The following is an 18,047-nucleotide window of genomic DNA, read 5'->3' as shown; positions in this document are numbered from 1 at the left end:
GACACATTTTTTTTCTACATTGCTTTGTCATAGTTAATATAACATTGTATCCTGCTTGAGGACATGTTTCTCCTTCTTGAGAACCTTCTGACTAATTCTGTCATCGTAAAATGTATATTATGGGAGTGGGTCTGATAAGACCTTTAAACCTTGAGACATTCTTTTCATTACTGTAATAACCAACTGAAAAAGTATATAGCTCCCTTGCTAAGACTAGCAAGGGGGCCACTCTCCGCCCCTCTTCTGATGTCTACATCAGAAGCTTTCTCTGTCCCTTTTTATACTTTAAGAAAACTGCTACATATAAGCTCTTGAGTGATCAAGCCTGGTCCCTGGTCCCAAGCTAAATCTTATTCTTCAGAGATCCAACGTATCCAACATCGTTCACCCATAAGCTATCAAGCTCATGACGTGAAATCTATTTAATGGTCAGAACTTATCAATGGGGACAAATAAAAAGTCTTGTGCATGCATGCATGCTGTTGCTTTATTTGTGTCTGACTCCTTCCCAACCCCATGGACTGTAGCCCACCAGGCTCCTCTGTCCAGGGGATCCCAGGCAAGAATACTGGAGTGGGTTGCCATGCCCCACTTCAGGGTATCTTCCCAACCCCAGAATTGAACACAGGTGTCCTGCATTTCAGGTGGATTCTTTACCATCTGAGCCACTAGGGAAGCCCAGTGACAAAACTTTACAATAAAAGGCTATCTTTCATCTATTTAAATTCAAAGTCCTCAGGACTCACTGATCTGGGGGCACTTCTTAAGTCTCCCAGGATAATAGCCTTCCTTGTACTTGGGCTATTTCTGCAGTGATTAAAGGAAGCACTGGAACATATTTTCTGTGGTGGTGATTCAAGGGTGACCCAGAAGCTGACCCAGGACAAGGTTTCAAGTCCAAGGAAGTGACTCAAAGAGGACCAGCAGGGCAGTGGGAGAAGGGGTGAGGAAGGGAGATAACCAATTGCCTATGTCATCCAGTGAGATACTGTGGCATGTGACTGGAGATTAACCTCAGGAGATTAACGTTCCTCTAGAGGAAGCAGGTGGCTGGCACCTGTCTGCCTCAGGGACCATCATTTCTTGGCAATTCAGTGAAAAGCAAAGGAATCTAGAGGCAAGAGAAAGCTCCCAGGCCACAAAATGCAGATCTGGCAGTTCAAAGTGATGGTCTAGTGAAGTGGTAAAGGCTGGGGGGCTGGGGGTGGGCCTAACCTCTACACAACCACTTGAGTGGTTTCCTGGGGGGCGGCTTTCTCTTCCCCTGCACAGCTGTTAACATTACCACAGTTAAAACAGGAAGAACCAGACTGAGGCGGGCATCAGTGGCATGCTACTGCAGTTATATTTTAGAACAAAAGGAGATGATTACCAGAGACCAACTTTTGGTGTCTCAAAACATTCCATTGGAGTCTGCACTTGGGGGTATTTTGTAAAGTGACACTTACATGATGTCAAATGAAACAACGGATTTTTTAAAAAGATCACGACAAGTAATACTGAGAAGAAAGGCTAGTAAGCATAAATTTTCACTTTGTGGACTTCCTTGTCATCGCACTCCCTCTGTTTGTTGTAGTAATAGAAAGTATTGTCCCTTCTCTGAAGCTTCTTCACATATCCTGTCTCTGGCCAACGATCTACCTGTACATCCAAACCAAAACACAAATATTGTAATGGTCCTTCCATATAATTGTTCACTATCAAACATTTAAAAGTGTAAGTCACACCAAACAGAGCTCTTAGTGATGTCTTATACTTGTAGACACATAGACACACACACATAAAAAACACACATACAACACACTTGTCGTACATTGTAACCTTATACTGAAGGACGACTAGTTCAAAGCTTCTCCCTAAATCCCAATTTCTAGATTTAAGTTTCTACTCTGCAGCCAAGATAAAACATTCAGAATAATCTAAACTTTATTCTTATATATACAAATGATTTTAGGCATTATTACTTACTAACTTCTGAAAATAATACCTAAGGAGGGAATTAGGGCTAGGCCCAGGCAACAGGAAGAAGCTAGACTGAATGTCTCTAAAGGTGAATGTGTATTTCACGTCCATATTTCACGTGCACACCTTGAAGCTCATTTTCATAGAAATCTGAGGTCATGAACAGAGTCTTCAGCAACCTCTTCTTAGCTTCTCCACTTTAGTCTTTCTCATTTGCCATATTGGTTTGCTTACTTGATTGTTTGGCTTGATTCAGTTTGGACCTTTTTTTTTCCCTTCCTCTGTGAATTCACATTATACCTTCTTGCTCAGGCCAGTGCATTTCTGCTCTGGTTAGATATGTTGCTTCTGGATGGTGTGATGTCTACTCCATCACTGTCAAAACCCAATTATTTGGATTTTGTGTTCATGGCATTCAAAACCAAGTCTTGTTCTTCAACATCATCTCTACTGGCAGCCACTCAGTCTCCAGACTTATAAATCACAACTTCCAAACTGGAGTACAAAAGCTCCATGAATATAAATAAATATACATCTTTTATTTTCTAACAATGTATTTTTGCTTTCTCCTGTCATCTCATTTATTTAGGAGTTAGCAAGAATGGGTAGCAGCCTATCCGATGAACCCTGGCAGGCTCTCTGACAGGTACATCACAGAGAAAAGCAATGTTTTCCATCACTTAGGTCAAGCCTGCTTGACTTCGTGGTTTACATTACCCTCAGTGGAGAAAGAAAGAAGTTCTCAAGACATCATTGCCGCTCTCTTTCTCTTGAGGCCAACAGCAGGTTCTCTCATTTACTAGGGTCCCCCAACCACCTCATTCAGTGAAGCGGTAGACTGCCACTGCTTTAGAATTACCCACTGCACTTCATGTGGAGTGAGGAAGGAGACAGATGGGCCCAGGCTGAGCAGCTGTGGCCACTTCTCCCGCTGACACTTTGAGGTAAGACGAGCAGGACGAGAGCCCTGACTGGGGCAGAAGACAAAGCGACGCCATTTTTCTCAGTCTTGTGGTCAAGGGGATTTCCCAGCTGGACACATGTACAGAGGAGGTCATCAGTCTCAGAAGGAGACAAAAGAGGGAGGAGCCACCAGCTCACAGTATGTCCTGCCAACCTCCCAGACATCTTTGCGCTGGAATCCATCTTGGGTGAGAGATGCACACACATCTACCACGAAGGACCTTGAGTCAGACCAAATGTGGGCACAAACAAGGTGGCTAGTCAGAGATAAGCCAGGCGAGTGCCCCCCATATCAGCGATCTAAGCCACCCCTATTGGGTACAGCTCACTCTGAGCCCGCCTGGGTGTTCCTCTACAGGTTCTTTGCTTCCAATAAACACTTTATGTGCTTCACAGTCTCTCTGCTGAATTTTTCTTCAAGGAAGACAAGGACCAAGGTCCTGCTTCCAGCTACCTTGTCCCTGGAAATCAGAAGGGGCCTCCAAGTAGCTATATTGGTTTTGTCTCATCAACCTCTAGGCTTTTTTCCCCTTCTATAACCCTTTGCTGTTTCATAATTTTTCCTTCTTGGTTTTCTACCCATCACTCCCATTCAACCTAGGAAAACTTCATTCCTTAGAGAGTGGTGGTGGGGATGGGGTTGGGGGGTTAATATAGTCTTCAAGTCAGCTCTCCTTGGGCAGGAAATCAGTCCGTACTGATAGTGTCTATAAGGACATGTACTTCAGATAAGAACAAAGACCATCACCCAAGCCCTTCAGACCACTGCCAATCAAAGGAAGCCTTTGGGTATCATCCTGTCCATTCTCTACAGCCCACTGCAAGTGACTCTTGAGGAACAAAGCCCTTTGGAAGATTGTCTCTAAAGGAAGAAATTTTTATCTTCCTCTAATTTTTTTGGGGGGAGGCGTATATTTTCACTCACGTAGGTTTTCACTATTTGTCACTCTTAACCTTCCACTCCAAGATACAAGAATAATAAGAGCTATCATTCACCAAACACCATTCACTCAATGAATGAATGAGCACCACAAAATCAGGTATTTCCAATGCTTGATTTCATTTAATTTCTGAGACATTTTTCCAAAGCAGGCCCTTTTACACTTGAGCTTGGCAAGGTAAGCATTAACCTTGTTCAGGGTTACACAGCCAAGGAGGAGAGCCAGGATGTAAAGCCTGGGCAGACTGATTTCACAGTCTGTACTCTTTCCACTTACCCACTAAATTTCCTGAGGTCAGGCACTTGATTTTATATTTATCTTTTTAAAGCTTCTGGCACAGAAACTGGTACAAGGCAGGTACCCAAAAAATATACACGGAAGTGAAATACAAAACGTCTCTGTAATTGTCAAGTCATTCAATGGATAAAGGTGTTCTTCCCTTCATTATACACACATACACACACAAATCCCTCAGGTGCTTTTCGGGGACTTCCTCTTTAAAGGTGTTCTTCGTGTTCCCTTAAATCTGATATCTCTGAGCTCAGTCCCAACAGTTTCTGGAATGGTGGTGTAGGTGCCGGAGTGCCTGTAGGTCCCTGGGTCTTATTTACCTTTCAGGGGCAGGCATCCCAGTGTGAAGGCAAGGTATATGGAGCTTATTTCTGACCTGCAGTAAAATGTTAATGCTTGTGTTTTGCCTATTTAAAAGCCACAGATAATAAAGTAATGAAAACTCCCTTTTGGTAATGTGGACCAAAGTGTAAAATGCTACTAGAATTGAAAAAAAATGGATATGGGAAGGTCACAGTCATCAGTCAAATCCTCATTTGATCAGTATTTTAAATTTTATACCTCACCACTGCTAATACTCTCTATTAAGTTAATATCCATTAAACAAAAGAGTCTATTACACTTTAGATCTGTGTTGCCTTCATCATTTTTTTCTGTCTAGTTTTTTAGGAAATGTGGAGTGGAGATCAACAAGTAGAATGAAGAAAGAAAAAGAATAAGGGGATCTGAAAAACCTGCCCATGAATGAGTCTCGAAAAATAGTTAATAATAATAAAACAATTTGAAAATAAACAATAATAAACACTTTGTGGTAATATCAACTCTAAAACCTAATATACATTTATGAATACTATATCATATTCTATAATATTCCTCAAAACTCAGTCTCCCCATATTCAGTAGAATAAATGAATTTTTAAAAACACATAATAAATTAGGGCCATATCTAGGTTTTGTCTAGTCTTTGAAAAGCAAAACCGTGTCTCCACTCTCTCAAGAAAGCCTGGAGTATACAGCCAAAGTCAGGAGATTTTGTTGCTTAAGACAGAATTTGGTAGGTCAACTGATAAAGAGTCCACCTGCAATGCAAGAGAACCAGTTTGATCCCTGGATTGGGAAGATCCCCTGGAGGGGAGCATGGCAACCTACTCCAGTATTCTTGCCTAGAGAATCACCATGGACAGAAAGGCCAGCAGGCTACAGTCCATGGGGTTGCAAAGAGTCAGATATGACTGAGTGACTAAGCATATAATTTGCAGTTGAAATAAAAAAATACAGAAAGGAAAAAAACTGAATATCTGATAAGAGAATTTATCTTATCAGAACCCTCACCATAGTGAGAGAAAGAGACTCAGGCTTTTATGGCCTACCATAAAGGATTTGTCTGGCACAGCACAGTTGCTCAGTAAAAGCTAGAAAATTCTTAATGTTTCTGTGCTGAGACCTCTTGCTGCAGTCTACCTGAAAATCATTCTTCTGAACCTTAGTCTCTTTATCAATAAAATCAGGGGGTTGGGGTAGAATTCCCTTTCAGTATTCTCTAGTGCTTTATTGGTGGTGGGTTTTCTGTTTGTTTTTATTTTTTAGTGCTTTTCACCCTCTAACAAATTCATTTGGAGTTCAGATTTGTAGAGGCATAAATCTTACCATAGAAACTTGCTTCACTTGTTTATATTCAATTTCATCTCGATATCCTGCTTGTTGAAATCTGTACAGATTTTCTATCTCTTCTGACCATTTTTTGGCACGACTTATTGATTTTGGTTTCACGTCAGAATTAGCCATGGCTACACAGGTCTTCTTACTAAGTATTTCTGAAGGATGTTAAAAAAAAAAAGTTTATTACATAACACAGTAGTGACAGTTTGGGAAACCCCTTTAAGAATGAACAAAACTAGATTTTTAAAAAATTAGAGTTAAGAATCCCATTAAATATGTTAGCTTTTTAAACATTCAATTCAAAAAGTAAGAAGGATTCATCTTCTATTTTGGAAATAAAGTCAATCCTGGAGTGATGTCTTAAATGGTGCAGACTGATTCTGGCATTTCAAGTAATAGTTTACACATTTCTGAAATCCTTTTCTTACTTTTGTTTTTAATTTTATTTATTTATGTTTTTGGCTGTGCTAGGTCTTCTTTGCTGAGCAGGCTCTTCTCTCGTTGCAGTGCAGGCTTCTCATTGCTGTGGCATCTTTTATTGTAGAGCATGGTCTCTAGGGTGTACAGGCTTCAGTAGCTGCAGCACATAGGTTTAGTAATTGTGGCTCCCAGGTGACTCAATAGCTGTGGTGCACCAGCTTAGCTGGTCCGAGGCACATGGAATCTTCCCAGATTAGGGATTGAACCTGTGTCTCCTGTACTGACAAGTGGATTCTTACCACTGAGCCACCAGGGAAGCCACCCCTCACTCTCTTATTTTTAACTGCTCAGGAGATTGCCAAAGTATCCTCCCATCATTTCATTTAATCATATTCAAAATTTTACCTCCCTCTTTTTCCCTAAAAAGGGAATGTAAGATCAGTCTTCCTTTTCTTCTTATGGGGAAGCAATGGTTTCCTCCTTTTTCTTTTCTTAACTGTTCAGAAACATGCCACTCACTGCAGGCCAGTAACTCAGGTCACTGTGCTCTGGTGTGAGAAGATGGACTATCTGTGCAGTTGGTAAAAGCTATCTCTCTGTCCTGGTACTGAGATCACTGATTTTAAAACAACTTAGGAGCAAGACAGCTAAGATGGCGGAGGAATAGGAAGGGGGAGACCACTTTCTCCCCCACAAATTCATCGAAAGAACATTTGAACGCTGAGCAATTTCCACAAAACAACTTCTGAATGCTGGCAGAGGACATTAGGCACCCAGAAAGGCAGTCCATTGTCTTCAAAAGGAGGTAGGAAAAAATATAAAAGATAAAAAGAGAGACAAAGGAGGTAGGAACGGAGATCCGTCCAGGAAGGGAGTCTTAAAAAAGAGAGAAGTTTCCAAACACCAGTAAACATTCTCACCGGGGAGTCTGTGGCGAGCCTTGGAACCTCAGAGGGCAACATAACCGGAAGGAAAAATAAATAAATAATTAAAACCCACAGATTACGTGCCTAACAGCAACTACCAGCAGAGAAGCAGCGCAGACACCCGCATCTGCCACTAGCAAGTGTGGACTGGACAGGGAGGCGGGGGCTGCATTGCTTAGGGTAAGGACCGGGCCTGAGTGCCCCAAGGGCAATCTGAGAGAACTAACTAGAAATAGCAACCCAAACTGTGGGATAGCTATCCCTTGAAAAGCCCTAACCTAAGACACCGCCAGGCCTGCTCACAGAACAAAGGACTGAGCAGAGCTAGCCCACTGTGGACCAGCCCATCCCCCACCGGAGACAAGCAGGCGAGGGCAGCCAGAGCCGGAAGAGGGCAATCGTGGCCCCAGAGAGGCATCATCTACCAACCTACAAGCAGGCTTCGTTGCTAACCAAGACTTCTTGGGATTCTGGATAGTCAACATCCACTGGGAGGGTCACAGCCAGAGATCAGCTCCCCAGAAGAGACACATGGCACACCTGAGAAGGCGCGCCAGTTGTACACCCAGAAAACTGAGCAGCAGGGATGGGGGAGGCAATAAGTCAAAGCCCCCAATTGGGGCAACTGCGCTCACCAAGCACCTGGTTACCTGAGCTGCTCGGACCTGGGAAGGACACAAAATGAAGGCCCAACCAAGTCTGCGCCTTTGTGGAGTACCCAAGAACCTATTTCTGAGCAGCTTAGACCTGGAAAGTGCATGCAACCCAAGGCCTGCCTCAGACAGTTCCCAGCAGAGCAACCTAGAGCCTGAACAGTATAGACTGGGAAAGCACACATGCTATGAGCGGGGGCAAACCCAGTGTGGCCGAGACATTGTGAGCACTCCCCACACATGCCAGTGGTATTTGTTTGCAGTGTTCCTCTCTCCCTGCAGCACGACTGAACAAGTGAGCCTAAATAAGTGACCACCACCACCCCCTTGTGTCAGGGAAGAAATTAGACACTGAAGAGGCCAGCAAACAGAAGAAGCTAAAATGAACAGAGGGAATCGCTTTGGAAGTGACAGGTGCAATAGATTAAAACCCTGCAGTTAGCAATGACTACGTAGGAAAGGGCCTATAGATCTTGAAAGTATAAGCTGGGTCAAGGAACTATCAATAACCTCAGATATGCAGATGACACCACCCTTATGGCAGAAAGTGAAGAGGAACTCAAAAGCCTCTTGATGAAAGTGAAAGTGGAGAGTGAAAAAGTTGGCTTAAAGCTCAACATTCAGAAAACGAAGATCATGGCATCCGGTCCCATCACTTCATGGGAAATAGATGGGGAAACAGTGTCAGACTCTATTTTTTGGGGCTCCAAAATCAGTGCAGATGGTGACTGCAGCCATGAAATTAAAAGACGCTTACTCCTTGGAAGGAAAGTTATGACCAACCTAGAGAGCATATTCAAAAGCAGAGACATTACTTTGCCAACAAAGGTCCATCTAGTCAAGGCTATGGTTTTTCCTGTGGTCATGTATGGATGTGAGAGTTGGACTGTGAAGAAGGCTGAGCACCGAAGAATTGATGCTTTTGAACTGTGGTGTTGGAGAAGACACTTGATAGTCCCTTGGACTGCAAGGAAATCCAACCAGTCCATTCTGAAGGAGATCAGCCCTGGGATCTCTTTGGAAGGAATGATGCTAAAGCTGAAACTCCAGTACTTTGGCCACCTCATGCGAAGAGTTGACTCATTGGAAAAGACTCTGATGCTGGGAGCTGGGCAGGAGGAGAAGGGGATGACAGAGGATGAGATGGCTGGATGGCATCTGACTTGATGGACGTGAGTCTGAGTGAACTGCGGGAGTTGGTGATGGACAGGGAGGCCTGGCGTGCTGCGATTCATGGGGTCTCAAAGAGTCGGACACGACTGAACGACTGAACTAAACTGAACTGAACTGAAGGAACTATCTGAAAATGAACTGACCCCACAGTGTCCACAACACCACCAGAGAAAGTTCTGGACATATTTTTACTACTATCATTTTTTAATTAAAACTTTTTTTTTTACTTTTTAAGTCCTCTATTACTCCTTTAATTTTCATTTTTATAACCTACTATTACTTTGCAAAAAAAAGACCCTATTTTTAAAGCAAACTTCATATATATATATATATATATATATATATATATAGTTTTGTTTTATAATTTCTGTGACTTTGTTTTTTTTCTTTAATATTGTATTTTTGAGAATCTAACTTCTACTCTAGATTTTTAATCTTTGCTTTTGGTATTTGTTATCAATTTTGTACCTTTAAGAACCCAATCTTCAGTACCCATTTTTACTTGGGAGCAAGATTACTGGCTGGATTGCTCTCTCCCCCTTTGGACTCTTCTTTTTCTCCACCAGGTTGCCTCTATCTCCTCCCTTCCCCTTCTCTTCTGTACTCAACTCTGTGAATCTCGTGTGTTTTGGGCTGTGGAGAACACTTAGGGAACTGATTACTGCCTAGATCTCTCTCCTTTTGATTCCCCCTTTTATCCTCCTGGCCACCTCTGTCTCCTTCCTCTCTCTTCTCTTCTCTTTGTATAACTCTGTGAACATCTCTGAGGGGGTCCAGATTGTGGAGAGCACATAGGGAAGTGATTACTGGCTAGCTTGCTCTTGCCCCTTTCGATTCCCTCTCTTTTCCTCCTGGCCACCTCTATCTCCCTCCTCCCTCCTCTCTTCCCTATGTAACTCCGTGTACCTCTCTGGGTGTCCCTCACTGTGGAGAAACTTCTTATCATTAACCCAGATGTTTTACCATCGGTGCTGTATAGATGGAGAAGTCTTGAGGCTACTGTAAGAATAAGACTGAAAACCAGAGGCAGGAGGCTTAAGTCCAAATTCTGAGAACACCAGAGAATTCCTGACTCCAGGGAACATTAATCAATAGGAGCTCATCAAACACCTCCATACCTACACTGAAACCAAGCACCACCCCAAGGGCCAACAAGTTCCAGAGAAAGACATACCACACAAATTCTCCTGCAACACAGGAACATAGCCCTGAGCTTCAATATACAGGCTTCCCAAAGGCACACCAAACCCATTGACATCTCATAACTCATTACTAGACACTTCATTGCACTCCAGAGAGAAGAAATCCAGCTCCACCCACCAGAACACTGTCACAAGCTTCCCTAACCAGGAAACCTTGACAAGCTACCTGTCCAACTCCACCCACAGTGAGGAATCTCCAAAAAAAAGAGGAACCACAAACTGCCAGGATACAGAAAGGTCACCCCAAACACAGCAATATAAACAAGATGAAAAGGCAGAGAAATATCCAGCAGGTAAAGGAACAGGATAAATGCCCACCAAACCAAACAAAAGATTGGTCTTTATCTACCTGATAAAGAATTCCAAATAATGATAGTGAAAATGATCCAAAGTCTTGAAAACAAAATGGAGTTACAGATAAACAGCCTGGAGACAAGGATCCAGAAGATGCAAGAAAGGTTTAACAGGGACCTAGAAGAAATAAAAAAGAGTCAATATATAGTGAATAATGCAATAAATGAGATCAAAAACACTCTGGAGTGAACCAACAGTAGAATAATGGAGGCATAAGATAGGATAAGTGAGGTAGAAGATAGAATGGTAGAAATAAAGGAAACAGAGAGGAAAAAAAAGAATTAAAAGAAATGAGGACAACATCAGAGACCTCTGGGACAATGTTAAATGCTCCAACATTCAAGTCATAGGAGTCCCAGAAGACAAAAAGAAAGACCATGAGAAAATACTTGAGGAGATAATAGTTGAAAACTTCCCTAAAATGGGGAAGGAAATAATCACCCAAGTCCAAGAAACCCAGAGAGTCACAAACAGGATAAACTCAAGGTGAAACACCTCAAGACATACATTAATCAAATTAACAAAGATCAAACACAAAGAACAAATATTAAAAGCAGCAAGGGAAAAACAAAAAATAACACACAAGGGGATTCACATAAGGATAACAGCTGATCTTTCAATAGAAACTCTTCAGGCCAGAAGGGAATGGCTGGACATACTTAAAGTGATGAAAGAAAATAACCTACAGCCCAGATTACTGTACCCAGCAAAGATCTCATAGAAATATGAAGGAGAAATCAAAAGCTTTACAGACAAGCAAAAGCTGAGAGAATTCAACACCACCAAACCAGCTATCCAGCAAATGCTAAAGGATCTTCTCTAGACAGGAAACACAGAAAGGGTGTATAAACTCAAACCCCAAACAATAAAGTAAGTGGCAACGGGATCATACTTATCAATAATTACCTTAAATGTAAATGGGTTGAATGCCCCAACCAAAAGACAAGACTGGCTGAATGGATACAAAACAAGACCCCAATATATGTTGTCTACAAGAGATCCACCTCGAAACAAGGGACACATACAGACTGAAAGTGGGCTGGAAAAAGATATTTCACACAAATAGAGACCAAAAGAAAGCAGGAGTAGCAATACTCATATCCGATAAAATAGACTTTAAAACAAAGGCTGTGAAAAGAGACAAAGAAGGCCACTACCTAATGATCAAAGGATCGATCAGTCCAAGAAGAATATATAACAATTATAAATATATATGCACCCAACATAGGAGCACCGCAATATGTAAGACAAATGCTAACAAGTATGAAAGGGGAAATTAACAATAACACAATAATAATGGGAGACTTTAATATTCCACTCACACCTATGGATAGATCAACTAAACAGAAAATTAACAAGGAAACACAGACTTTAAATGATACAATAGACCAGTTAGACCTAATTGATACCTATAGGACATCTCACCCCCAAACAATGAATTTCACCTTTTTCTCAAGTGCACACGGAACCTTCTCCAGGATAGATCACATCCTGGGCCATAAATCTAGCCTTGGTAGATTCAAAAAAACTGAAATCATTCCAAGCATCTTTTCTGACCACAATGCAGTAAGATTAGATGTCAATTACAGGAGAAAAAGTATTAAAAATGCCAACATATGGAGGCTGAACAACATGCTGCTGAATAACCAACAAATCATAGAAGAGATAAAGAAATCAAAATATGCATAGAAATGAATGAAAATGAAAACACAACAACCCAAAATCTATGGGACACTGCAAAAGCAGTGCTAAGGGGAAGTTTCATAGCAGTACAGGCTTACCTCAAAAAAACAAGAAAAAAGTCAAATAAATAACCTAACTCTACACCTAAAGCAACTAGAAAAGAAAGAAATGAAGAACCCCAGGGTTAGTAGAAGGAAAGAAATCTTAAAAATTAGGGCAGAAATAAATGCAAAAGAAACAAAAGAGACCATAGCAAAAATCAACAAAGCTGGTTCTTTGAGAAGATAAATAAAATTGACAAACCATTAGCCAGACTCATCAAGAAACAAAGGGAGAAAAATCAAATCAACAAAATTAGAAGTGAAATGGGGAGATCACAACAGACAACATAGAAATACAAAGGATCATAAGAGACTACTATCAGCAACTATATGCCAATAAAATAGACAACTTGGAAGAAATGGACAAATTATTAGAAAAGTACAACTTTTCAAAACTGAACCAGGAAGAAATAGAAAATCTTAACAGACCCATCACAAGCATGGAAATTGAAACTGTAATCAGAAATCTTCCAGCAAACAAAAGTCCAGGACCAGACGGCTTCACATATGAATTCTACCAAAAATTTAGAGAAGAGCTAACACCTATCCTACTCAAACTCTTCCAGAAAACTGCAGAGGAAGGTAAACTTCCAAACTCATTCTGTGAGGCCACCATCACCCTAATACCAAAACTTGACAAAGATGCCACAAAAAAAGAAAACTACAGGCCAATATCACTGATGAACATAGATGCAAAAATCCTTAACAAAATTCTAGCAAACAGAATCCAACAATATATTAAAAAGATCATTCATCATGACCAAGTGGGCTTTATCCCAGGGATGCAAGGATTCTTCAATATCTACAAATCAATCAATGTAACACACCATATTAACAAATTGAAAAACAAAAACCATATGATTATCTCAATAGATACAGAGAAAGCCTTGGACAAAATTCAACATCCATTTATGATAAAAACTCTCCAGAAAGCAGGAATAGAAGGAACATACCTCAACATAATAAAAGCTATATATGACAATCTCTCAGCAAACATTATCCTCTGTGGTGAAAAATTGAAAGCATTTCCCCTAAAGTCAGGAACAAGACAAGGGTGCCCACTCTCACCACTACTATTCAACATAGTTTTGGAAGTTTTGGCCACAGCCATCAGAGAAGAAAAAGAAATAAAAGGAATCCAGATTGGAAAAGAAGAAGTAAAACTCTCACTGTTTGCAGATGACATGGTCCTCTACATAGAAAACCCTAAAGACTCCACCAGAAAATTACTAGAGCTAATCAATAAATATAGTAGATTTGCAGGGTATAAAATCAACACACAGAAATCCCTTGCATTCCTATACACTAACAATGAGACAACAAAGAGAAATTAAGGAAATAATTCCATTCACCATTGCAACAAAAAGAATAAAATACTTAGGAATAAATCTACCTAAAGAAACAAAAGACCTATATATAGAAAACTATAAAACACTGGTGAAATAAATCAAAGAGGACACAAATAGATGGAGAAATATACCACGTTCATGGATTGGAAGAATCGATATAGTGAAAATGAGTATACTATCCAAGGCAATCTATAGATTCAATGCAATCCCTATCAAGCTACAAACAGTATTTTTCACAGAGCTAGAACAAATAATTTCACAATTTGTATGGAAATACAAAAAACCTTGAATAGCCAAAGCAATCTTGAGAAAAAAGAATGGAACTGGAGCAATCAAAATATCTGACCTCAGGCTCTACTACAAAGCCATAGTCATCAAGACAGTATGGTACTGGCACAAAGACAGAAATATCGATCAATGGAACAAAATAGAAAGCCCAGAGATAAATCCACACACCTATGTGCACCTTATCTTTGACAAAGGAGGCAAGAATATACAATGGAGAAAAGACAATCTCTTTAACAAGTGGTGCTGGGAAAACTGGTCAACCACTTGTAAAAGAATGAAACTAGAACACTTTCTAACACCATACTCAAAAATAAATTCAAAATGGATTAAAGATCTAAACGTAAGACCAGAAACTATAAAACTCCTAGAGGAAAACGTAGGCAAAACACTCTCCCACATAAATCACAGCAGGATCCCCTATGACCCACCTCCCAGAATATTGGAAATAAAAGCAACAATAAACAAATGGGACCTAATTAAACTTAAAAGCTTCTGCACAACAAAGGAAACTATAAGCACAGTGAAAAGACAGCCTTCAGAATGGGAGAAAATAATAGCAAACGAAGTAACTGACAAAGAATTAATCTCAAAAATATACAAGCAACTCCTGCAGCTCAATTCCAGAAAAATAAAAGACCTAATCAAAAAATGGGCCAAAGAACTAAACAGACATTTCTCCAAAGAAGACATACAGAGGGCTAACAAACACATGAAAAGATGCTCAGCATCGCTCATTATCAGAGAAATGCAAATCAAAACCACAATGAGGTACCATTTCACGCCAGTCAGAATGGCTGCTATCCAAAAGTCTACAAGCAATAAATGCTGGAGAAGATGTGCAGAAAAGGGAACCCTCTTACGCTGTTGGTGGGAATGAAAACTCGTACAGCCACTATGGAGAACAGTATGGAGATTCCTTAAAAAACTGGAAATAGAACTGCCATATGACACAGCAATCCCACTGCTGGCCATACACACCGAGGAAACCAGAATTGAAAGAGACACATGCACCCCAATGTTCATCGCAGCACTGTTTATAATAGCCAGGACATGGAAGCAACCTAGATGTCCATCAGCAGATGAATGGATAAGAAAGCTGTGGTACATATACACAATGGAGTATTACTTAGCCATTAAAAAGAATACATTTGAATCAGTTCTAATGAGGTGGATGAAACTGGAGCCTATTATACAGAGTGAAGTAAGCCAGAAAGAAAAACACCAATACAGTATACTAACGCATATATATGGAATTTATAAAGATGGTAATGATAACCCTGTATGTGAGACAGCAAAAGAGACACAGATGTATAGAACAGTCTTTTGGACTCTGGGGGGGGAGGACAAGGGTGGGATGGTTTGGGAGAATGGCATTGAAACATGTATAATATCATATGTGAAACGAATCGCCAGTCCAGGTTCGAAGCATGATACAGGGTACTCGGGGCTAGTGCATTGGGATGACCCAGAGGGATGGGATGGGGAGGGAGGTGAGAGGGGGGTTCAGGATGGGGAACACATGTACACCCGTGGTGGATTCATGTCAGTGTATGGCAAAACCAATACAATATCGTAAAGTAATTAGCCTCCAATTAAAATAAATAAATTTATATTAAAAAAATTTTAAATAAAAAAAGTTTCTGAAAATAAATTTTCAACTCATTTAAGTAACTGTATAGTCATCAAACTTGTATAGCCAATTTTTCAAAGACATAATCTTGCACTTGTTTTCTCAGCTACTTCTTATTACCCAAAAATATCATTCATTTAGTATTTATTATATATAAGATGAGAGTGAAAAAGCTGGGTTAAAATTCAACATTCAAAAAACCAAGATCATGGCATCCAGTCCCATCACTTCATGGCAAATAGATAGTGAAAAATGGAAACAGTGGCAGATTTTATTTTAGTGGGCTCCAAAATTACTGCAGCCTGAAGTTAAAATTGCTTGCTTCTTGGAAGAAAAGCTATGACCAACCTAGACAGCGTATTAAAAAGCAGAGGCATCACAAAGGTCCATATAGTCAAAGTTATGTATGGTTCTTCCAGTAGTCATGTGCGCATGTGAGAGTTGGACCATAAAGAAAGTTGAATGCCCAAGAATTAATGGTTTCGAACTGTGGTGCTGGAGAAGACTCTTGAGAGCCCCTTGGACAGCAAGGAGATCAAACCAGTCAATCAATCCTAAAGGAAATCAACCCTAAATACTCATTGGAAGGACTGAAGCTGAAGCTCCAATACTTTGGCTGCCTGATGTGAAGAGCTGACTCATTGGAAAAGACCCTGATGCTGCGAAAGATTGAGGGCAGGTGGAGAAGGGGGCAACAAAGGATGAAATGGTTGGATGTCATCACCGATTCAATGGACATGAGTTTGAGCAAACTCCGGGAGATAGAGAAGGACAGAGAAGCCTGGTGTGCGGCAAACCACAGGGCGTAAAGAGTCAGACATGACTTAGTGACTGAACAGTGAACAATAATATTTTATAGTACATATTATATATGTATATTACATTTTAATATTATAATTATTATGTATCAGTATATATTATAGTCATTTATGAAAATAGTGCCCAGAATTCTCACCATGATTCCTTGAATTCATTTTTCTATTTCAGTATGGTTCTATTAGCTGAAATACATTAAAATCAGACCTAATAAAGTAGATCCTGTAAGTGAATTTGTATTTCAGTTATAACAATGAATGCTTATGATGTTAAAGCCAAGTGGAGTCTTTACACTGTGCCACCTGCGAAACCTTCTTACAGCTTTCTATTTACTAAAAACAGAATGAAACTAAAAATAGGAAAAAATCAACTTAAAATTCCTTAAAGATTTGAGTGATTCTCAGAAATTCAGTGACTGCACTAATTCTGCTGGTAACTTTAGCACTTTGTAAGTTTTAATGATAGCTGTAGCAAAAAATATAACTGATATGAAATACTTTTTACCTCTGTAATACTAAGTTGTATCTGGAGACACAGGAAATGGCAATGCCTCCCTACTATGCAAAGATCAGATTTTATTAAACAGTATTAGGATTTACATGGGTATTGAAAAATCCAACTGATATTAATTCCCTGACAATCTGAGACTCAGATCTAACAGAAGAAGCATTTGATGTACTGTCAAACTCCTTTCTGTGCAAACATCTGTCACCTTCTTCTCGCTTTTAAAAGTGCTTTTACTTTTCAAACTCCAAGAGTCATCAGTAAGGCTAATCTCCCATTTTTTTGCCCATTTTATTTTTTTCTGTTCCTAGACAAGGCAGGATACGGCAGAAGGGCCCTTTAACTAGTAAGTCACTTGATAACCTCTAAATTTCTCACAGTTCCCAAAGTTGTTGGTGTTCAGTTGAACAACAAAACTGGCTCCCAGAGTCCAAGCCTCCACCGTCCAGGTGTGCTGTGTACCTCTGCAGCATAAAGCCCCTCTTCTCAGGGACCCTGCAAGGTGACTAATGTGACTTCTCTGGTCCCTCAAACTTTTTTTTTTTTTTTTCCCTGCCAGAAATCAGCAATCACGTCTGTAAGGCAAAATCTGCCTAGAGAAGGCTGGGATGGAGAAAGTGTCCTCAACACTGGGGATCAAATGGTCGCCCTGCAGGAGGAACTCAAACAGGAGCCCCAGAATCGCGACCCCTAAAGACAAAGGGGGCACAGGGCCGCCTGGAAACCACGAGGAGTTGAAATTAAAGACCCTTCCATAAAAAGAGGAAACGAGAAAATAGAGGAGGGAGGCGGACAAATCTCAGGTACCCTGAAGAAGAAGGGGTGGACCCTGGATGGCTTCGGAGAGGGCGCACCCATCCCTCCGCAATGGGGCCTCTCACCCTTGGGTCCTGCTCGCAGGGGTAACCCTCGCTCAGCCATCCTTGAGAGGCCGGGGCGCCCCGCCCAGGAGCTTGCAAGCGAGCCCAGCGGTGCTCGTGCTCTCCACTCGGGATCCGTGGCCTGGGCTGGGCCACCCAGAGGCCAACTGTCACGGCCTTGGCAACGCTTCCTTTACCTGGCAACGCCTTTCGCAGCTTACTTAGGCCCCTTTGAACTCACTCAGGCCCCACCCACTGTGAACGGGCCTTTG

General features: G+C 40.9%; 1 protein-coding gene across 3 annotated transcripts; it reads right to left on the bottom strand.

Moving 5' to 3' along the window:
* Window positions 1-1,322: 1,322 nt before the first annotated feature.
* On the bottom strand, window positions 1,323-17,963 carry MEIG1 (meiosis/spermiogenesis associated 1). Of its 3 annotated transcripts, XM_070800856.1 has the most exons (4): window positions 17,797-17,936; window positions 10,540-10,661; window positions 5,805-5,971; window positions 1,323-1,641 (listed from the first exon to the last, which is right to left on the bottom strand). In XM_070800856.1, the coding sequence occupies exons 3-4, from the start codon at window positions 5,940-5,942 to the stop codon at window positions 1,513-1,515; spliced, it is 267 nt and encodes an 88-aa protein (XP_070656957.1). In that variant the 5' UTR covers window positions 5,943-5,971; window positions 10,540-10,661; window positions 17,797-17,936; the 3' UTR covers window positions 1,323-1,512. The 3 variants fall into 3 exon arrangements, with proteins under 3 accessions (XP_070656957.1, XP_019828366.1, XP_070656958.1); XM_019972807.2 differs by lacking the exon at window positions 10,540-10,661 and having other exon boundaries at window positions 17,797-17,963; XM_070800857.1 differs by lacking the exon at window positions 10,540-10,661 and having other exon boundaries at window positions 17,723-17,809.
* Window positions 17,964-18,047: the final 84 nt, after the last annotated feature.

Source organism: Bos indicus, chromosome 13, assembly GCF_029378745.1.
Source record: "Bos indicus isolate NIAB-ARS_2022 breed Sahiwal x Tharparkar chromosome 13, NIAB-ARS_B.indTharparkar_mat_pri_1.0, whole genome shotgun sequence".
NCBI lineage: Eukaryota > Metazoa > Chordata > Mammalia > Artiodactyla > Bovidae > Bos > Bos indicus.
Note: the sequence above shows the minus strand (reverse complement) of the source record. Positions and strands in the feature narration are given on the sequence as shown.